Source organism: Chinchilla lanigera, unplaced genomic scaffold, assembly GCF_000276665.1.
Source record: "Chinchilla lanigera isolate Chin_1 unplaced genomic scaffold, ChiLan1.0 scaffold00053, whole genome shotgun sequence".
Classification (NCBI taxonomy): domain Eukaryota; kingdom Metazoa; phylum Chordata; class Mammalia; order Rodentia; family Chinchillidae; genus Chinchilla; species Chinchilla lanigera.
In genome coordinates this window covers 7,315,427-7,335,276 of record NW_004955454.1, presented here as the reverse complement: position 1 = coordinate 7,335,276, position 19,850 = coordinate 7,315,427, and the positions used below count along the sequence as shown (strand labels likewise).

The 19,850-nt window shown below is 37.2% G+C and overlaps 1 protein-coding gene across 1 annotated transcript in view; it reads left to right on the top strand.

The window, feature by feature from the left end:
• The first annotated feature begins 2,958 nt into the window (after positions 1-2,958).
• Positions 2,959-19,850, top strand: part of LOC102019885 (zinc finger protein 682-like) — a 24,428-nt gene continuing 7,536 nt past the window's right edge. Inside the window, exons 1-3 of the mRNA XM_013520220.1 lie at positions 2,959-3,106; positions 17,781-17,907; positions 18,729-18,824. Of these exons, the coding sequence (XP_013375674.1) occupies positions 3,104-3,106; positions 17,781-17,907; positions 18,729-18,824 (226 nt within the window). The 5' untranslated portion in view covers positions 2,959-3,103. The remainder of the gene's footprint in view (positions 3,107-17,780; positions 17,908-18,728; positions 18,825-19,850) is intronic.

The following is a 19,850-nucleotide window of genomic DNA, read 5'->3' as shown; positions in this document are numbered from 1 at the left end:
TGCTCAGGAGGCTGAGGCAGGAGGACCGTTGTGAAAAAAGACAAAAAAAAAAAAAAAAGTGAGTTCAAGACCAACCTGAACTGCATAGTGAGACCTTGTCTCAAAAAGACAAACAAAACAAAACAAAACAAAACAACAACCAAAAAACTTTATCTTACTTTACAGAGCTTTCTCTGACATTTCATTTGCCACGACATGGCAGAGTTGAAATTTCCCTCTTTTTTTTTTTTAATTTGGTCTTTTTGAGACAGGGTCTCGCTATATAGCTCAGGCTGGCCTTGAGCTCACTTTTGTAGCCCGTGTATCAGGCTCTGGAGTGCTGGGATTACAGGCATGCACCACCGTGCCCAGCTCCTCCCTGACTCTTATTTACATGGTGTGTGTGTGTGTGTGTGTGTGTGTGTGTGTGTGTGTGTATTGAGAGAATTATACAGACATGTACAAAAATATTAAAGATTAATAAAACTGAATTAATTAAAATTACAATAAATTGGGCCAGGGGTATAGCTAAGAGGCACCAGCGCTTGCCTGGTAAGTACAAGGTCCTGAGTTTGATTCTCAGTACCAAAAAAAATACAATAAATTTTGTATTCATTGTGCTTTTGAATGCAGCACACTAGTTTTGTCATTACATGTGCATTAGGAAAGCATTAATAATTTATGAGTACTTTAAATAAGATATAGTTTATTTACAAACTTTCAAGAATAATTTGAACAGTATTTATAATTTTAAATTTACATTTACAATTTTAGCATATTAGTTACTTTTTCATTACTTTATATCAACTAAGGAGAAGTTAGAAACAAAACATACATGTGTGATCCAATAACATTTATGTTTAATAAATTAAACATATAAGAAGTTTTACATTTGCCTACTTTATAGAAATCAACTTTATTATCATAGTTATTTTAATTAATCAAACATATATGTAAAATTGAAATTGCAAGTCTTATCATTTTCTAACAAATAAAATTATCTTATATATCGTATAGATATATGTTTGGAATACCAAAATTTATATATTCTTTAATATATATTTTTAGTCTATATATATGTTTATGGGTTTTAGTTTCTCAAATATACATATGTGAGTATATATATCTGAATCTTTCTTTTTTGTGTGTGGGGAGGTTTTTCCAGTACCGGGAATCGAACTCATGACCTTGCGCTTGTCAGGCAGGTGCTGTGCCACTGAGCTAAATCCCAAGCCCCTATCTGAATCTTTCCAGGAATTATTTATATTGCAGTTAGTTGACTATTGCATACAGAATACTTAGCTGTTATACAGATAGATTCGTGTTAATGATCCTGATAAAAGATATCACATTATAGCAATAGTCTTAAGGTGTTGACCTTTGTTTTCTTTATAACAAATACTTAATATTCCTCTTCAATTATTTTATATATGTCTTTAATTAGATTCTTTTCACCTAATATATGGAATACATTTCTGTATTTAAATTCTGTAAATTGTATTTCTAAACAATTTAAACTTGAAAGAGTTCTCAACATTTTCTATTCTTAGGAAATCATAATTTAAAGACATTAAAATGATACATAAATCAATTTGATGTATATCTCATGGTGTTTTCTGACAATTCTCAATATGTCTAAATGTCTACACATTTTTCAAATTTTATCAGTGATTAAGGATTGGAGGACTAGGTATTCTTAACTGTGTTTTCTCCTTTTGAATTAAAGTTTTATTTTATTAAATTGTAAGTTTGAATGCAGTTGTGGATCATATAATACATAAAAGCATATGAGCTGGGCATGGTGGTGCATGCCTGTAATCCCAGCACTCGGGAGGTTGAGGCAGGAAGATCATCGGATCATAGGATCATGATTATAGGATCATCTCTAGCCCCTTCCTTTTTATTTTGGTCATGCTGATAAGTCAACACCCATGTATCATTGTGGTTTTAATTTACATTTCTCTAATAATGATGTTCAATATATTTTTCTTATGCTTGTCATCTGTGTACACTTTTTGGTGCAATGTTCAATGTTTTTGCCAATTTTTTTTCTTTTTCTTTTAATGTTAAGTTTGGAGAATTGTTAATATACCCCACAGTCTATAGTTTTCTTTTGTTAGACAAACATTTTACAACAATTTCTTCCATTAAATAGATGGAATCCAAATTGAATGTGTATGCAGGGTGTTTTGTAGAGCAAAATAAAAATATAAAATATTGATTAACATTTCTTGTGCCTAAGGTAAGATATTGGTAGCAATGTGTTCCATCACCTCCAGCATAAAAGAGGACTTTTCCTGGCTGAGATTAGCGGAGCCATAACTTTCCAAGTTGGAATGTGGCTGTCCTGAAGTGAGACGTGCTGTAGGCTTTTAATAGGGAGTGAGTTTTAAAGATGTACTACCCCCAAATACCTACATGCCATATTTTACAACGATATGAAAATAGATTTAGCCACTGTTTTTGGGTGCAATCCCTAACACAGCGAGGAAGCAAAAATATATAAACTGCGTGTAACTGTGTAGTGGCTCTTACAGATTCCAAGCTCTTGTGTCCAGCAAGCAAAGAACTGTAAAGCATACATCCCGTGATGAAAGAAAAGCACCCATATTTAGGGAACACCATGAGCAGAAAAATGGTGCTGGAATGAGAGGCAGGAAGAAGGGCCAAAAAGGTGAAAAAAAGAAAAAAAGGGCTACACGTGCTTTGGTCTGAAATTATTACACAGGAACGGCCCTGAGGTACCCTCGAGCACTAGTGGGCGGAGGGGCGTGGTCTCCTCAGCCTCAGAGTTCTACCTACATCAAAAGACCATCCCTCTGTGGCCTTACCCAGCTCAGAATTGGTGACATTTAGTGCCACTCAGGCTGGCGGGGGTGGGCGGGGCTGAAGGCTCGTCCGATGGTAGGTTGAGAAAGGCCCAATCAGAAGCACAGCCAGAGCGGATGGGGCGGGCTTTCGCAGTTTCTTGGGCCCGTGTGTCCGGCGCCCGCCATCTTGGCAACGTACTTCGCGTCCTCTCTTTGGCTGTGTAGGCTCACGTGACTCGGCCCCGTCTCCGGCTCCCTGTAATCTTTAGGCGTGGGACGTACACAAGGAGATCGCCGGGCCCCTGAAACCCGAAATGGTGAGTGTGTGTCCGGGCGGCGGAGACTGCGGAGGGAGGCGGCGTGGGGCCCGTAGACCCCGGCCGTGGCGAGCGGTGGCGTCTGCAGGCCCCAGTCCGCCCGGGGCGCCCTCTTCCCTTCCAGCTGGGGGTGGAGGCTGGGTCTCAGCTGGCGCTCTGAGGGCCTGTCCTGAATCCGGAGTGACTTCCGCCCCTGCTGGAGTGTTTTCTGGGCAGAGATACACTTCCGTCCCACGCTACTCCTGATTTTGGGATGACCACCTGGAGGATCCTCACGGGATAGTCCCATCCCCTTTTGCGGGTTATTGTGTTGGAGGAGCTGTAGTTCATAGGGTCCCCAAGCCCTTCCCACTCAGGGCTCGCTCATTTTCCTCTGAGACGGGGTCTTGCGACAGTACCGTATAGTCCAGGCTGGCCTTGAGCTCACTGTGTAGCCCGGGCTGGCCTCGAACTCGCAGGGATCCTCCTGCCTCAGCCTCCCTGGTGCTGGGATTACAGCCTTGCTCCGGCACTCCCAGCTCCTCTGAACTTTATAACTTTATGGGAAAGCAGGATTTCAAAGCCAGAGCCCTGTCCCCACCAACCTGGGCTTTTCCTACGTCTGGCAACAAATTCCTTAAAGTTCAGCTCCCCGCACATATTTTTTATCATTATTTTGGCCCTGAGGATTGAACCTAGGGCCTTAAACTTCTCGGGCACACAGTGTACCACTGAGCTATGCCCGCAACCCCAACCTCTGCATTTTGTGTTTATAAAGGTATTCTAGACATGGTTGGATTTGTATTCTCATCCTTTCTGTTGCTCTGAACAATACAATTCTTACATTCATATGGATTTATTTGTAGATTTCCTTTACATTGTTATTCCTTGGTATTATTATATTAGTGTACATACTTTTATAATATACCTTAGTGTCAGGTGATGATAGCTACCCCTATTACTTTTTTTTTTTTTTTTTTTTTGTCTTTGAGACAGATTCTGGCTATGCAGTTCAGGCTGGCCTTGAACTCATATTGTGGCCCAGGCAGGCCTCGAACTCAGCGATTCTCCTTCCTCAGCCTCCTGAGAGTGCTGGGATTGCATGCCTGTGCCATCACACCCAGCCTCTACCTCATTACTTCATTGAGAAGTTTCTTGGCTAATTTCATTATCTCTTTATCTATATCTACATCTGTATTTTAAATGATCTAGAAGAATTTGAGACATTTTTAGGTTTTGGTCTTGCCTGCTTTTCTTCTGGAGTCTCTTTATGTTCCATTCTTACAGTGTTTAGTAACACGTGAGGCAAAATTTTCTCCCAGTCTGTCATGTCCCTGCACTTTGTATGATTTCTTTCGATGAATAGAATTTTTATTTTAATGTGATCTAACTTTATATTTTATCATTTAATATTGTTTGGTGTAAATTTCAAAAGAAGTAAGGTCCTTCCTAAAACAACTATTATAATTTTGATTTTCTGTTTAGGTATTTCTTACCTCTGAAAGTGATATATTAGGGAATATGAGAAAATGGTCCAGTAGCATTTTTTGTGACACATAGATACCATATTTTTCCTGCAACTTTCATTCAAAAGGGTTTTTTTTTTTCCTACTCCTCTGCAGTGCAATATCTGTCAATTTTAAATGTCAAAAAAGTGAGGGTCTTCCTAAGTGTCATGTTTGGTTCACGTGGTCCATTTATTCATCTTTTTGCTGACTGATAACAGATAGTCCTGTGCTGCATAATGACATTTTTTGGTCAGTGATAGATTCCTATAAGGCAGTGGCTATAACATATAGCCTAGGTGTGTAGTAGACTGTGACATCCAGGTTTGTATAAGTACACTCTGATATTTGTACAGTGAAGGAATCACCTAATGATGCCTTTGCTAGAGTGTACCCTGTGGTTGAGACATGAGTGTATGTATATCTATATATGTTACAATGATATAGTACATAATTAATATATTTCTTCATTATCAAGTTTACCCGCACTCTGCCAGTGTCATTACACTTTCAAAAACGAGTCAATATTTGGCATTATTGCTCTCTGTAGTATGTTCATTTTCAGTATAGTTAAATTTTACTCTTTTTCTAAAGATTCTGTATTTTATAAAATCTGTCTTTTCTAAACTAGTGAGAGTAATGAGTAGCTAATGGATTGTTGGTCTCTTATTTTACCTACTTAAGACTATATTTTCTTTATAACTACAGGTTTATATGCATCCTATTTTTTTCCTCACAGTTCTATTGCAGTGTAATAGACTTCATAATCTGCATATAGTTAAGATGTATGCACACTTCCGTGAAACTAAAATTACAATTAACATATTTCTGTGTTTCCTAATACTCCTTTATGATCCTTTCTGCCTCTTTCCACCATTTATTTAATACATAAATTTATTATTGTACTGTATTGAGCAAGATGAAACCAGGACAAATACCAAATTATGTAGGTCAGTGAATTATCACAAAAGGAACACACTGTGTAGTTACTACCTACATCAATAAATGAAACATTACAGATGCCCCAGAAAACTTTTGCATGCCTACTCTGTATTGACATTCCATCCATTTCTCTAGAGTGGTAATTACTAGTTTTGTGATCCAGCTGGTCCTGCTAGAGCATTCTTACAGACTTTCTGTGCATTTGTGTTCTACTGAGGAGAGGGATTGATGGTTCATAGGGTTTGCCATGTAGTTCAGATCAACCTTGAACTCATCATCTAGCCTAGCCTGAACTCAAACTTGCCGGAGATCCTCCCAGCTCAGCCTCCCAAGTGTTGTAATTACAGACATGCACCTACACGCCCAGCTAGTTAGCGCTATTTTTACAGACATTCATATATAGTTTTGTTTTGTTTTTATGAAATGGGATATCCAACCCAGGGCCTCATGTATACTTACCAAGTCGTCTACCACTGGCCAACACCCTCAGCTGTGTGTATATATTTATTTGTTTTTTTTTTGGTTTTTTTTTTTTTTGTTTTTCTCCGGTACCGGGAACCGAACTCACGACCTTGCGCTTGCCAGGCAGGCGCTTTGCCGCTGAGCTAAATCCCCAGCCCCTATTTATTTGTTGAATGTCTCCTCTTTTGTCACATGCTAGTTGAATTCTTTTAGTTGGGTTTTCGGTTTTGTTTTAGGTATCTAGCTTTGGCCCAGAAATAAATAGTACCTCATACATTCTGTACTACTAACGGTTTAGTAGAAATGTGTACTGCAAACATTTTTTCACTTCATGACTTTCTTTATTATTGTAGTATATTTTTTCTTTAAGATTTATGTTTTAAAATTTTTGATGCAAGGATATTTTTCTAGGGCTGGGGCACAGCATCTGCCTGGCAAGTGCAAGGTCCTAAGTTTGATTCCTAGTACCAAAAACAAATTTTTTCTAATAACAAAGTCGTAAACTTTTTCTCCAAAAATTACTTTGTGAATATATATCTATGGATATTTTGTATGGTCTCAGATAGGGACCAAATTTTATGCTAGATAACCATTTGGGCAAGCAATTGGTTAAGTGAAATGGAAATCTGTTGTAAAGTGGAAGAGTCTTTCCTAGGGTTATTGGGTTAAAAATGTCCCTTAGTTACTGCGGCTGATCAGGTCCACAATCTCCTGAACAAGTGATGGCAAAGGCTAAATAAAAAGAGGCAAATGGAATGATTTCAGTGCTCCAGGAGGATCAAAGGCCTGTGGTTAGGCAGGACCAGAAAACTAATTATGAGCAATGAATCACTTGGAAGCAAAGCATTTCTGTGTGTTCAATCTGGACCATGGCCCAAAATGCTACAACTTTTTATTTAGTTAGTTAATTTTGGTGATATGGGAGATTGGATCCAGTGCCTTCAGACTGAGCTATATCGCAGCACTTTTTTAACTCTTTATTTTGGCAGAGGGTTTTGCTAAATTTCCCAAGCTGGGCTCTGTCTTATGATCTTTATGATCCTCCTACTTCAGCCTCTTAGAATACAGGGATTACAGATTTCTTGCCTGGCCTGGACGCAACAGCTTTAAGATGATGGTGGCAACACCAGCCTGATTCCTTGAGTCACTGTGGAATGTCATGCACCCATACCTGATTTGCCTGAAAATGTGATGAGAAGTTAGTCCTCTAAAGCTAGTGAAATACGGTCATCTTATTATTGTTTCTATTTTAGGGGGTTACCTGGAATTGAACTCAGGACCTTGTGCTTACCAGGCAGGTACTTGTGCTGCTCAGCTATATCCCCAGTCCCAAGATCATCATTTTTTGATGGATACTAGTTAAATCAGATAAGCCTTAAAAAAATCAGATAAGCCTTATAATTGACCCAGCTTTTAGGACCACATAGAATGGATCCTGAAGACATACTCTAACTTGAAATCACAGAAGTCAGTTTCAAAGAGGTGCAACAGTAGACATTTACAGGCCAGTAAATTAGGTGAGGAAGCTATGAAAAAATAAACCCTCAGACACAGGAGGAAATGTTGCTGCTTTGATTGGAAATAGACTGATTTCTTTCAGTCTATTTTGAATGGAGACACTGTAGCTAATTGTTTTTTCCTTCTGCAGTTTGTTTTTTGGATGGCTCTTCTCTTTCTTGGCATCCAGTTCTTTTAGGAATTGGAGCATGTTACTTTGATGCCTTCAGCCATACTAACAATTTTACCTATAACTTTTTGAAAGTACTGACATCCAAGAAAGGTATGGTTTGTCCAAGCCATGGAAAAAGAGGTGAGGTTTGTGGATGTTAGCAGAGGTAACACCGTAGAGGTAACATCCATTCTGTGTGGTCCCAACATGGTAGAGCAGAAACTCCTCCTAGCACCAGTGTCTGTCAGTTTCATCCTTGCCGTGACTCTACCCTGAGGGTTCTTGCTCAATTACTCCAACACTCCTGTGGCATGGGGGGTTTGCAGGAAGCACGGGGGTGATAGAGTTTTATAATATTTAATAATTTTGTAAACTAATTTTAGAAGTCATTTTCAGTATTTCTACTATATATAACAATGACAGTAACACATTTAAACATTTTTTTATTGCAGCTATCCAGGTCATCTGCAAAGCACTTAAGTGTTGCACACTCACAGCCTACTGCCAGTTGGCTCAGTTCAATTTCATTGCCCAATATTGTGACTGCATTGTATCTAGTATGAACATTTTTCATAAATCATTCATCAAGCAGTCTTTAAAATAATACCATTTTAGAGGAACTTTCAGCCAGATAGTAGAAAGACCATTGGGATCTGTCGCCCAGCATATCTGCTGAAAATTGCCAAATGAAATAAATGCACCACCACCACAACAAAAAATCATATGTAATCACTGGAAATGGCTCCAGGGATACTATGTTAGTCATGTTTCCATAGTGGGGACACAAGACCTGACAGAAACAACTTAAAAGGAGGAAAGATTTACTTTGGCTCATGGTTCTAGAGGTTATAGAGGTTTTGGCTCATGTTTATAGAGGTCAGCTGGCTCCAAGGCTGAAGCATTATGACAGAAGATTGGGGTAAAGGAAAGCTGTTTACTTTATGGCAGCCAGGAAGCAGAGTGAGAGGAGAAGAGTCTGAGAAACAATATACCCCTAAAAGACACTCCCACAGAGACCTCCTTACTTCACCTAGACCCCTGCTCCATGCAGCCCGTTCAGATATCAGCTCATCAATGTGTCCCAATCCAATCACTTTCCTATGAAATGAACTCAAATAAAAAGAATCATGAATAAGTAAGGTTAACATGACAAAATTTCTACATATGTATCTTCTCTCAGCTTCTTCAAAAGGCATAAGACCAAGGAAAAAAATAGAAAACTCAAATAACCAAAGTCAGATATGAAAGAGGGAGAATTACTATGTACCTAACAAAAACAAAAGAATATTTTGAGAATAGTATGATCAATATATTACCTACGTTACGTGAATAAGCAGATTTCTAGAAAAAATAACCTACTACAGCTGATGAAAAAATAGACCTTGTACATGTGAAAGGATCATATTAAAAATAGAAGCCAGCTACATACCAAGGAAATATATTTTGTTTCAGGTTTGTTTCTTTCCTTTTTTTTGGTACTGGCAATTGAACTCAGGACCTTGTGCTTGCCAGGCAGGCACTTGTGCCACTGAGCTATATCCCTAGCCCTAGTTTTTCTTTTATTAGTAGATCTTTCTAAAACATAATGATTACATTCCTTTTAGGGAGTTGGTACAAGTACTTGAAACATCTTAATCTTTTTTTAAATGCCCCCCCCTTCACTAACCCTTCCAATATGAGAAAGATCCCTCTTCCTGCTTCATATTATCTATCCTTTATTTTGTTCATTTGTGTATTTTGGATTTCTCACATAAAAAAAACCATGTGATATTTAAGCTTCTGTGTTTGATTTATTTTATATAATGTTTTGGTCTTAAAGTATATCCGTTTTCCTACAAATGACTCAAATCTATCCTTTGTGGCAGCATAGTACTATTGTATATAAATATCCACATTTTCTGTGTCTGTTTAACTGTTGATGGGCATTGTCTTGTTTGTTTTGGTTTTGTTTTTTTTCCAGTAGGGGAATCGAATGTCCATGCCGGGCATGGTGGTGCACACCTATAATCCCAGCATGCATGACCTTGAGCTTGCCAGACAGGCGCTGTGCTGCTGAGCTAAATCCCCCGCCCCCTGGCTTTTTTATTTATTTATTTATTTATTTATTTATTTATTTTGAGACAGGGTCTTGCTATGCAGTTCAGGCTGGCCTTGAGCTCACTTTGTAGCCCAGGCTGGTCTCGAACTTGCAATGATCCTCCTGCCTCAGCCTCCCGAGTGCTGGGATTACATGCATGCTGGGATTATAGGTGTGCACCACCATGCCTGGCATGGACATTGTCTTATTTACTTTCCTCTTGTTACTGAGACAAAAATACCCAACACCCAAAGTTAAAGGGGGAAAGGTTTATTTAGCTCACAGTTTGTAGAGATTTCAGTCCATAATCTGGTGGCTCCAAGGCAGGGTGTCTTGACAGAGGGACATCACAAACAATAGTTCATGACACCCAGACACAGCAAAAGCAACAAGGGACCTAAACAGCATCTTTTTGCCCCTTTTATCTTACCTAGACCTCTAAGGATGAGTAGCACTCCCAACCTTAACCTAGTGCCCTTGAGGCTAACATTGCACCAAGAATCGGTTTCAGCATCACACACTCTAGATCCAACCACCTCTAGAAGTGCCCTACCTACAACTGCATGAGGCTTTGGGGGGACATCTAAATGAAAGGCATAACAGGCATATAGGCACTTGCGATATTTAGCTGTTGTGAAGTATGCTGGCATAAACATGGATATGCATGTATTACTGTAATATGATGACTTTAACTCTTTCGGGAAGATACCTAGGAAAAGAACAGCTGGGTCAAATGGAATTTCTAGTTTCCGATTTTTGAGAAATCTCTATGCTGGTTTCCATGGTGGTTGTACTACTTTACATTTGTACCAAAAATGTAGAAGCATTTTTTTGTCCCCCACAGCCTCTCCAGAATTTGTTATTATATGATTTCTTAATGTTAGCTATTCTTTCTGAAGTAACATGGAATCTTACTATGTTTTTTCCCTGACTTTTTTTATATTAATACATATTTGTAGTACATAATGATTATATTACTCATGGGGACTTGGTACATACATAATATACCTTAATTCTTTTCTCTGTAAATCTCCTTCCACTCCACTCCCTCCCCCTTTCTTCCATCTTTGGTCCCCTTCTGATACACAAAAGATCAATATTGTTCTTTCCTATTATCTATCTTTTACTTTGCTCTTTATTTATATTTTGTGTTTTTCATATAAGAGAAAGCATGTGATATTTAAGCTTGTGTGTCTGATTTCACTTACCATTATTGACTCAAGATGCATCCGTTTTCCTACAAATGACATAAGTTTATCTTTCTTTATAGTAGAGTAGTACTCCACTGTATATAAATACCACATTTTCTTTACCCCTTCATCTCTTGGTGAAACATTTAGGTCACTTTTAAGGTTCAACTATTATGAATTGTGCTGCTGTAACCATGGATATGCATGTATCACTGTAATGTGATGTCTTTAACTCTTTCAGGGAGAGACCTAGGAGGGGGATAACTGGGTTGAATGGAATTTTTTTGTTTTAATGTTTTCAGGAATATCCATATTCATGTCCATAAAAGTTGTATTAGTTTATATTCCCACCAAAACAAGGGGGGGTTCCTCCTCCCTCTCTACAGACTCACTACCAGTTGTTATATGATTTATTGATAATAGCCATTCTTTTGCCATAAGATGGAATTGCAGTGTTACTTTAATTTGCGTTTCTCTACTGACCATTGATGTTGAGCCAGTTTTCATGTACTTGATTGACTGTATTTCTTTTTCTGAGAAGTGTCTGTTCATTTTAGTTGCCCATTTTTTATTGGATCTTTTATTTTGAGAGGTCTAAATTTTTTTTTTTTTTTTTTTTTTTTAGTTCTTTATATAGTTTAGATACTAGTCTTCTGTCCAGGGAATAGCTGGTAAAAAAAATATTTTTAACATTCTATAGGTTGTCTCTTCACTCTGTTGGTTGTTTCCTTTGCTATAAGGAAGCTTTTTATATTGAATATGATCCCATTTGTTAATTCTTGATGCCCAAACCATTTATTAAAGAGGCTGTCTTTCCTACAGTGTAGTTTTTGGCCCCTTTGTCAAAAATGAAATAGCTGTGTCCTGGGGTTGTTTATGCATTCTCTATTCTGTTCCATTGATCCATTTGTGTCTGTACAATGTTGTTTTTATCACTGTAAAATAATATAACTTTAAGTCTGGTGTTGTAATGCTTTCTGCTTTGCTTTTGTTGCCCAAGATTGCTTTTGCTATTCTAAGTCTCTTTGGATTTTTAAAACAATTATAGGATTGTGTTAAACACAATTTTAGAACTGTTTTGTCTGGTTTTCTGAGGAATGGTGCTGGTATTTTGATTGAGATTGTGTTAAATCTGTGTATCAGTTTTAGAAGTACAATCATTTTGAGAATATTGGTTCTGCCTATCTAGGAACAGGTAATATCTTTACTTTTTCTTTTCTTTTGAGGTGAGATCTTGCTGTGTAGTTCAGGTTGATCTTGGGCTCACTGTGTAGCCCAGGCTTGTTTTGAACTTGTAGCAGTCCTCCTGTCTCAGCCTACTGAGTGCTGAGATTGCAGGCAAGTGCCACCACACCTGGCCTACTTTTCCATTTTCTGATGTCCTTTTTTATCTCCTTTTACAAAGTACTGTAGTTGTAGATTTCTTTTACTTCCTTGGTTAGGTTAATACCTCAATATTTAATTTTTCTAGTTACTATTACTATTGTAAATGATACTGTTTTTCTCATTTCTTTTTCATACAAGAACACTACTGATTTTTGTGTGTTGATTTTGTAATCTCCTTAATTGTGGAATTTGGTTATTTAGTTGAAGGAGTTTTGGGGTTATTTTTCTAGATTTCTTATAGAGGATCTTGTCTGCAAAGAATAATAATTTGACTTCTTCCTTTCCTATACATACCTTTTTTGTTCCATTATCTTCCCTGATTGCTCTTGCTAATGTTTCAAGTACTTTGTAAAAGAATGGTGATAATAAACAGCCTTGTCTTGTTACTGATTTTAGAGGGAAAACGTTCAATTTTTCTCCATTTAATATGGTATTGACTGTAGGTTTGTCATAAATGGCTTTTGTCCAGTTAGGATGGTTCCTCTATACCTATTTTCTTCATGATTAGATTTTTTCTAAGACTTTTTTCCCCCCATCTGTTGAGGTGATCATGTGATTTTTGTCTTTGTTTCTTTTTAGGTGATATATTACATTTACTGTTTTTCTTACGTTGACTCAATCATGCATCCCTGGGAGGAGGCCTATATCCTCATGATGTGTGATCTTTCTGATGAGTCCTTGCATTGTTGCCAGTACCTTGTTGAGGATTTTTTTGTATCTACATTCATTATAGAGATTGGTCTTTAGTTCTCTTTTTGATTGGAGCCTTGTTTGGTTTTGGAATCAGGGTAATGCTAACTTTTAGGAAGGATGTGAGAACAGCAGTAGGAGTAGCACTCCTTCCCATTCAGTTTCATTAAAGACCCTGAGAATTACTGTTCTTACATTTTCCCTGAAGTTCTTGTAGAATTCACCAGTGAATCCATCTGGACTTGGGCTTTTCTTAGGTGATAGGGTTTTTGTTTGTTTTTACTTTTTAATTACCGCTTCAATTTCCATATGTGTTACTGGATTATTGAGGGTCTCTATATTATCTTGGTTCAGTTATTGTAATGGATACGAATCTAGGAATCTATCCATTTCTTCTGAATTCTTCAGTTACAATACAAGTTGGCAAAATAGTTGCTACTCTTTGGAATTTTAGTGTTATTTGTTGTGATTTCATCTTTTTCATTTTTAATTGTATTGATTTGGATCTTTTCCTTTTCTGGGGGTAAGACTACCTTAGGATTTGTCTCTTTAGTTTATTCTTTCAAAGAATCAGCTCTTCAATTTACTGATTCTTTGTATTTTTTTTTTTTTGTTTTTTGGTTTTGTTTTTTTTCTGGTACTGGGAATCGAACTCACGATGCCGCTGAGCTAAATCCCCAGCCCCTCTTTGTATTAAGTCTTCATTTCATTGATTTCTGCTCTGATCTTTATCGATAATTTCTTCCTTTGTACTGGTTTTAGATTTGAATTGTTCCTGTTTTTCTACAACCTTGAGGTACATCATTAGGTTATTTGATTTCACTTTATTTCTGTTTTTGTTTTTTGGCTTTTTTTTTTTTTTAATGTGGGGATTCACAGCTAGGACTGTCTTCATTGTGTACCATAGGTTTTGGTATGATGTACTGATATTTTAATTCTAGGAACTGTCGTTTCTAGTTTTAATTTCTTGTGTGATCCATTACTTAAGAATGTGTTGTTTCATTTCCGTACTATGCATTCCATGCATAGTTTCTGTGATTTCTTTTCTTTTTTTTTTTTGGACCAAGAATTGAACTCAAGACCTTGTACTTGCCAAGCAGATGGTGTGCCACTGAGCTATATACCCAGCCCTTTTTTTTTTTTTTTTTTCTTTCTTTTTTTGTTTTTTTGAGACAGGGTTTCCCTGTGCAGTTCAGGCTGGCCTTGAACTCACTTTGTAGCCCAGGCTGGCCTTGAACTCACAGTGATCTGCCTGCCTCAGCCTCCCAATTGCTGGGATTATAGGCATGCACCACCATGCCCGGTTCTGTGGTTTCTTTGGTGTTGATTTTTTTGTTTCATTGCACTGTGATCTGGTAATTTGCATGGCAAAATTTCAAGCTTTATTAGCTTGTATGTGTTCTGTTTTGGAGAAAGTACCATGTTCTGCTGAAAAGAATGTGTATTACGTTGTTGGGTAGAATACTCTGTATATATGTTTTAAGTCTATTTCTTCAAGGGTTTGGTTCAACACTGATACTTCTTTTTGTTTGTTTTTGTTATTGTTGTTTTTCCAGTACTGGGAATCAAGCTCATGACCTCAGGCTTGCCAGGCAAGCACTTATGCCACTGAACTATATCCCCAGCCCAACACTGATACTTCTTTGTTAATTATTTGTTTAAGTGATTGTGGTAGTGGGGTATTGAGATTCCCCCACTATAATTGTGTTGATGTTTATCTTACGTTTTATGTCCATTAGTGTTCGTTTTATGAAGTTGGGTACACTGGTTTGTTGCATGTGTGTGTATAATTGTGATCTCTTACTGGTGAATAATTTCATTAACCAGTATACAATGTCCTTCTTGTCTCTTTTGATCAGCTTTGGCTTTAAGACCACTGTCTTAGTTATAATCTCTTTGCTGGGACAAAAGAAATGACATCCACAAGTTAACGGAAAAAAGCCTTATTTTAGTCCACAGTTCGTAGAGCTTTCAGCTGGCTCCAGTGTATAGGGCTGCATGGCAGAGGGAAAACGAAGTACATGGATTGGCAGGCAAGAGGCAGTAGGCCTTCCCTGTTTTATTCCATTCAGATTACAAGCCCTGTTGGTTGGTGCCACTTACACAAAGGGTGAGTCCTCTGTCCGCTAAATCCATTCAGCCCCACCCAGAACTTGGTAATCCAGTCAGAGGACTGACCCAGTTATCACAGAGCCATAATCCAGTATTACATTCCCATGCTCCATAAGCCCCACTGGCAGCACAGAGGTTTTGTGGGACATTTTAGATATAAATCATAACTTCCACTTGTAGAAGAGAATATCTATGACTGCTTTTTTGGGGAGTTCTCATTGAAGGAATATTGTTTTCCATTCTTTGACTTTTAGTCTATGAATTTCTTTTTGTGTTAGATGTGTTTCTTGTATATAGCATACCATTGGATTTTGTTTCTTGATTCATTCTGCTAATCTGTGTCTTTTAATTGATGAGTTGAGTTCTACACATTGATAGTTGTAATTGATATTTGTTGACTTATTCCTCTCGCTATATTATTTATTTACTATTTTGCTTTCTTTCCCTTTTTAATTGCTATCCCTGCTTGATGCGTTCATTCTCTTGGACCTCTTGGCATTGTTAACTTCATTGTCTTTTTCCAGGATGTCCTTGAAAACTCTTTTATAGTGTTGTTTCGCCTTTCCTAATCTGGTTTGAAGCTGATCAGTACGTTTTTATTTGTGATACTGTATTTTACAGTTTTAGAATTTTCATTTTTTAAACTTGTCTTTTGTCTTTTGATAATTCATGTTATTTCTCTTTCTTGAATTACTTGAAGATATTTATGGGTGTCTTAACTATGCTCTGGACTTCTACATCTCAGGTTAAGTTTATAGTTGACTTCTCATGCGTAAAACTTCTTGTAACATCCTGAGCTTCTACTGAAGCAGCTTTTACTTTCTTGATCTGTGTGCAAACTGGACTCAAAGTTAAACTTTATATCAGAAGTGTGAGATCTCTGAATTAATGTCGGGAAATCATCTCACTTTCAAATTTAACTTCTTTTTATCCAAAGACTTGTGGTCTAAAAGATAAATTTTGAGTACCTGCTTTGTTAAAGTCAAGTAATATCAATCCTGTGAAATTATTCTTCAGCGTTGTGTTTAACATGCTGGATTTTTTGTTGTTACATACAAAAGGTAGAATTCTGCTTTTAGAATTAATAAAATAATACAAAGATTTTTAATGGATTGTGTGGTGAAGAAGTTTATTAAAACTTGAAAGATCTGGCATTTTAATAATATTAAGGCTGCTTACCCAATAACATGGGTATTATTATTTTTGTAATTTCTTTCTTCCTTTTTTTTTTTTTTTTTTTTTTTTGAGACACAGTCTTGCTATCTAGTTCAGGCTGGCCTTGAACTAACAGTGACCTTCCTGCCTCAGCTTCCTGCATTCTGGGATTACAGGCATGCACCACCACACCCAGCTCATTTCTATAACCTTGATTGATTCTTTCACTAGAATTTTTTTTACTGGCCCCTTAAGATTTTCTATATAAAATGTCATGGTATCTGTGAATAGTTTTATCTCTTTCTTTCTCAAACTTGGTGCCTTTTTTATTCCTTTTCTCTCCTTACAAACATTTATCAGCAACTTTTGATATGATTGTCTGATTTATTGGTTAAGCTCATTGATGTTACATATTGAAGGTTAAACATTGAATCACCTTGCTTATATGAGGTAATGACCGTTGATTCTGCCACAAAAGTTTGGGAATGAGACATACAGGATCATTGTAGAATATTTTGTGCTAGAAACTATAAAAGTGTTTTTAAAGTGACAAAATGGCCAGATATGGTGAGACACACCCGTGATCCCAACATTTGGGAGGTTGAGGTAGGAGAATCAGTGGTAGTTCAGATTAGCATGGGCTATATAGTGAGCGCAAAGCAAGCCTGAACTGTGTAGTGAGACCCTGTCTGAACCCTCTACTCTTGAAGAGTGCCCAAATGAATATTTTGCACCATGTCAAAAGAAAGTAGGCTAAACGATCTGCCAGTGTTCAATGAACAACAAAATGTATATTGATAGCATTGGATTATATCCCAAGGAGTAAAATAAATTTTCTTTAGTCAGTATTGATATAAAAAGTTAAATAATAAGGATTGTAAGACAGAGGAGGGATATAAATCACCCCTTATAAAAGAATTCAAAGTAATAAATGTAGATTGATTATACAAAATAGAAAATTTCCACTGGAAAACCAAAATAGAAATTTCTGCAGGTTAGATTCACTGATATAGTGCAAAAAGAATGGATGAAACTAAAAGGAGAAAAGTATATTGCATAGTCACAGTGTATATCTTTCCACATATTCCCAACCCTTTTTCTCTTAAATTTTTTTTATTAAAAGAAAAAATTATATTATGGAATTTATGTGTAATATAAAATCCTTAATGGTTGTGTTCTGTGCTGAGGTTTTTCCTTCCCCATAGTGATACTTCAAGGTCCTGGCACCCAGCACAGTAACCTGTGGACAGTGTGGGCTAAATAATTTTTAAAATGTGTTGAATAAGAAACAAAATTACCATCAGTTTTCTACAAAGGTAGTAATACAGACATTCCCCATTTAAGGACCAAGTTTCATTCCTTCAACTACATTGTTAATTGAATTGATTGCTAAATGAGGAGTTACATATAGTATGCACATTACAATATTCAGAACAAAGAAATGGTCAAAGGCAACTCCAACTTGGTGATTTTATTTCAGGAACTGTTTTTTTTTTTTTTTTTCCAGGAACTATTGACATTCAGCGATGTGGCCATTGATTTCTCCCCAGAGGAATGGAAGTGCCTGGACCCTGTTCAGCAGAATATGTATAAGGATGTGATGTTAGAGACTTACGGAAACCTGATCTCTCTGGGTGAGGATAACTTCCCTACAGAATTCCTTCTTAACGATCAATAATAAATTTTCTTCCTTTTTAGAATACCTGTAGGGAACTTCTTTGTGAGAATGAGTTTCAGATTTCTGCTTTCAAACCAAATACAGGCTGGGTGTGGTGGTGCACACCTGTAATCCCAGCACTCGGGAGGCTGAGACAGGAGGATTGTTGTGAGTTCGAGACCAGCCTGGGCTACAAAGGGAGCTCAAGGCCAGCCTGAACTGCATAGTGAGACCCTGTCTCAAAAAAGACCAAAAAAAAAACAAAACAAAAAAACCCTAAAAACAAATATACACTTTTCTTGGTATAGACAAGAAAATTTGCATGTCTTTTGCTTCCATTTTAATTGAACTATCATATGTCTTTCAGTCTAGATTAATGGTAGTATTGGAAATTCAGTGATACAAAATATTATTGCCATATCTTAAACTCTAAATTCTCCCTTTTAGCTTTGAGTTAGTAGTAGTTGAAAAATGGACTTTAGGATCTGCAAATTGAAACTGGTTTTCATATATTCTAATTAATCTGTATGGAAATATTACTTGTTTTTTTGTTTTTGTTGTTTTGTTTTTGTTTTTCTTCCGGTAGCAGTAATCGAACTCATGATCTTGTGCTTGTCAGGCAGGCGCTTTGCCACTGAGCTAAATTCCCAGCCCCTGCAAATACTATTTGAAGATACAATTTTCTAGAATGTCCCATTATGTCTTCTCTTTTATTTTGAGTACAGTATGGGGGGGGGGTATTTCAGTAGTCTGGGGAAATTTCAAAGCAAGTGTAATATATCATTTTCTAATAAACAGGTTTTGCTGGCTCTACGCCTAACCTGATCACCTTTCTAGAGCAAAGCAAAGAGCCCTGCAGTGTAAAGAGACAAGAGACATCGGCTGTATACCCAGGTAGGTGGGAATAAATGAAGCAGAGGACCCATTCGAGAGGTACAAAGACAAAAGAGGAATCCAGGTTTTTAAATGTATAGTCCAGAAGTGCTGTTCCAAAAGAAATGGTTTTTCAGAAGGAAAGAGTATGCTTGCTGGGGCTGGGGATTTAGCTCAGCGGCAAAGTGCCTGCCTGGCAAGCACAAGGTTGTGAGTTTGGTTCCCGGTACCGGAGAAAAACTAAAAAAAAAAAAAAAAAAGAGTATGCTTGCTATCATAGTGGACATCTTGAGCCCTGTATTCATGATCTCCCAGGACATTCATAGTGACAGCGCAAGTCTTTCCTTTCACTTGTGAGGGTCTTCTTAGTGACCTGAGTACCTCTCTGTTGCTTTTGGTTTCTTCAGGAAATTTGTGCACATTTTAAAAGATTTCTGTGTTAATCCGTTGTACTATACAAAGACATCATAAAGAAATTTCTGGGATATCATATATGTATGTATTCATTAAATATTAAATATTGTTTCATCTTACTTATGAATGATTATAGTGCTTAGTCTAATTTTCCTACCATACAGTGAGTCAGAGATTCAAAATATAAAACTGTAGTTATTTATGATTTTTAGAATCGTATATCAAGGGGCTGGAGGTTTAGCTCAGCAGCACAGCGCCTGCCTGGCAAGTGCAAGGTCATGAGTTCGATTCCTGGTACCAGAAAAAAAAAAAGAAAAGAATTGTATATCAAGCTTTATTCAGGATTTCATTAAATATTCTTTTTCATTTTGCAATTCCATTTTCGTCTCTTCCTTCTTCCCTCTCTCGCTTTCTTTTTTTTAGACAGGCTCTTGCTATATAGTTGACGTTGTCCTTGAACTTGCTTTGTAGCCCAAGCTGGCCTTGAACTTGCAGCAGTCCCCCTGCTTCAGCCTCCCAAGTGCTGGGATTACAACTGTGTGCCACCACACTCAGCCTGCAGTTCCATTTTCTGTATTTCATTTCTTAAATTCTTTCACATCAGTTAATATTTTCATTTTTGAACCTTTGTTT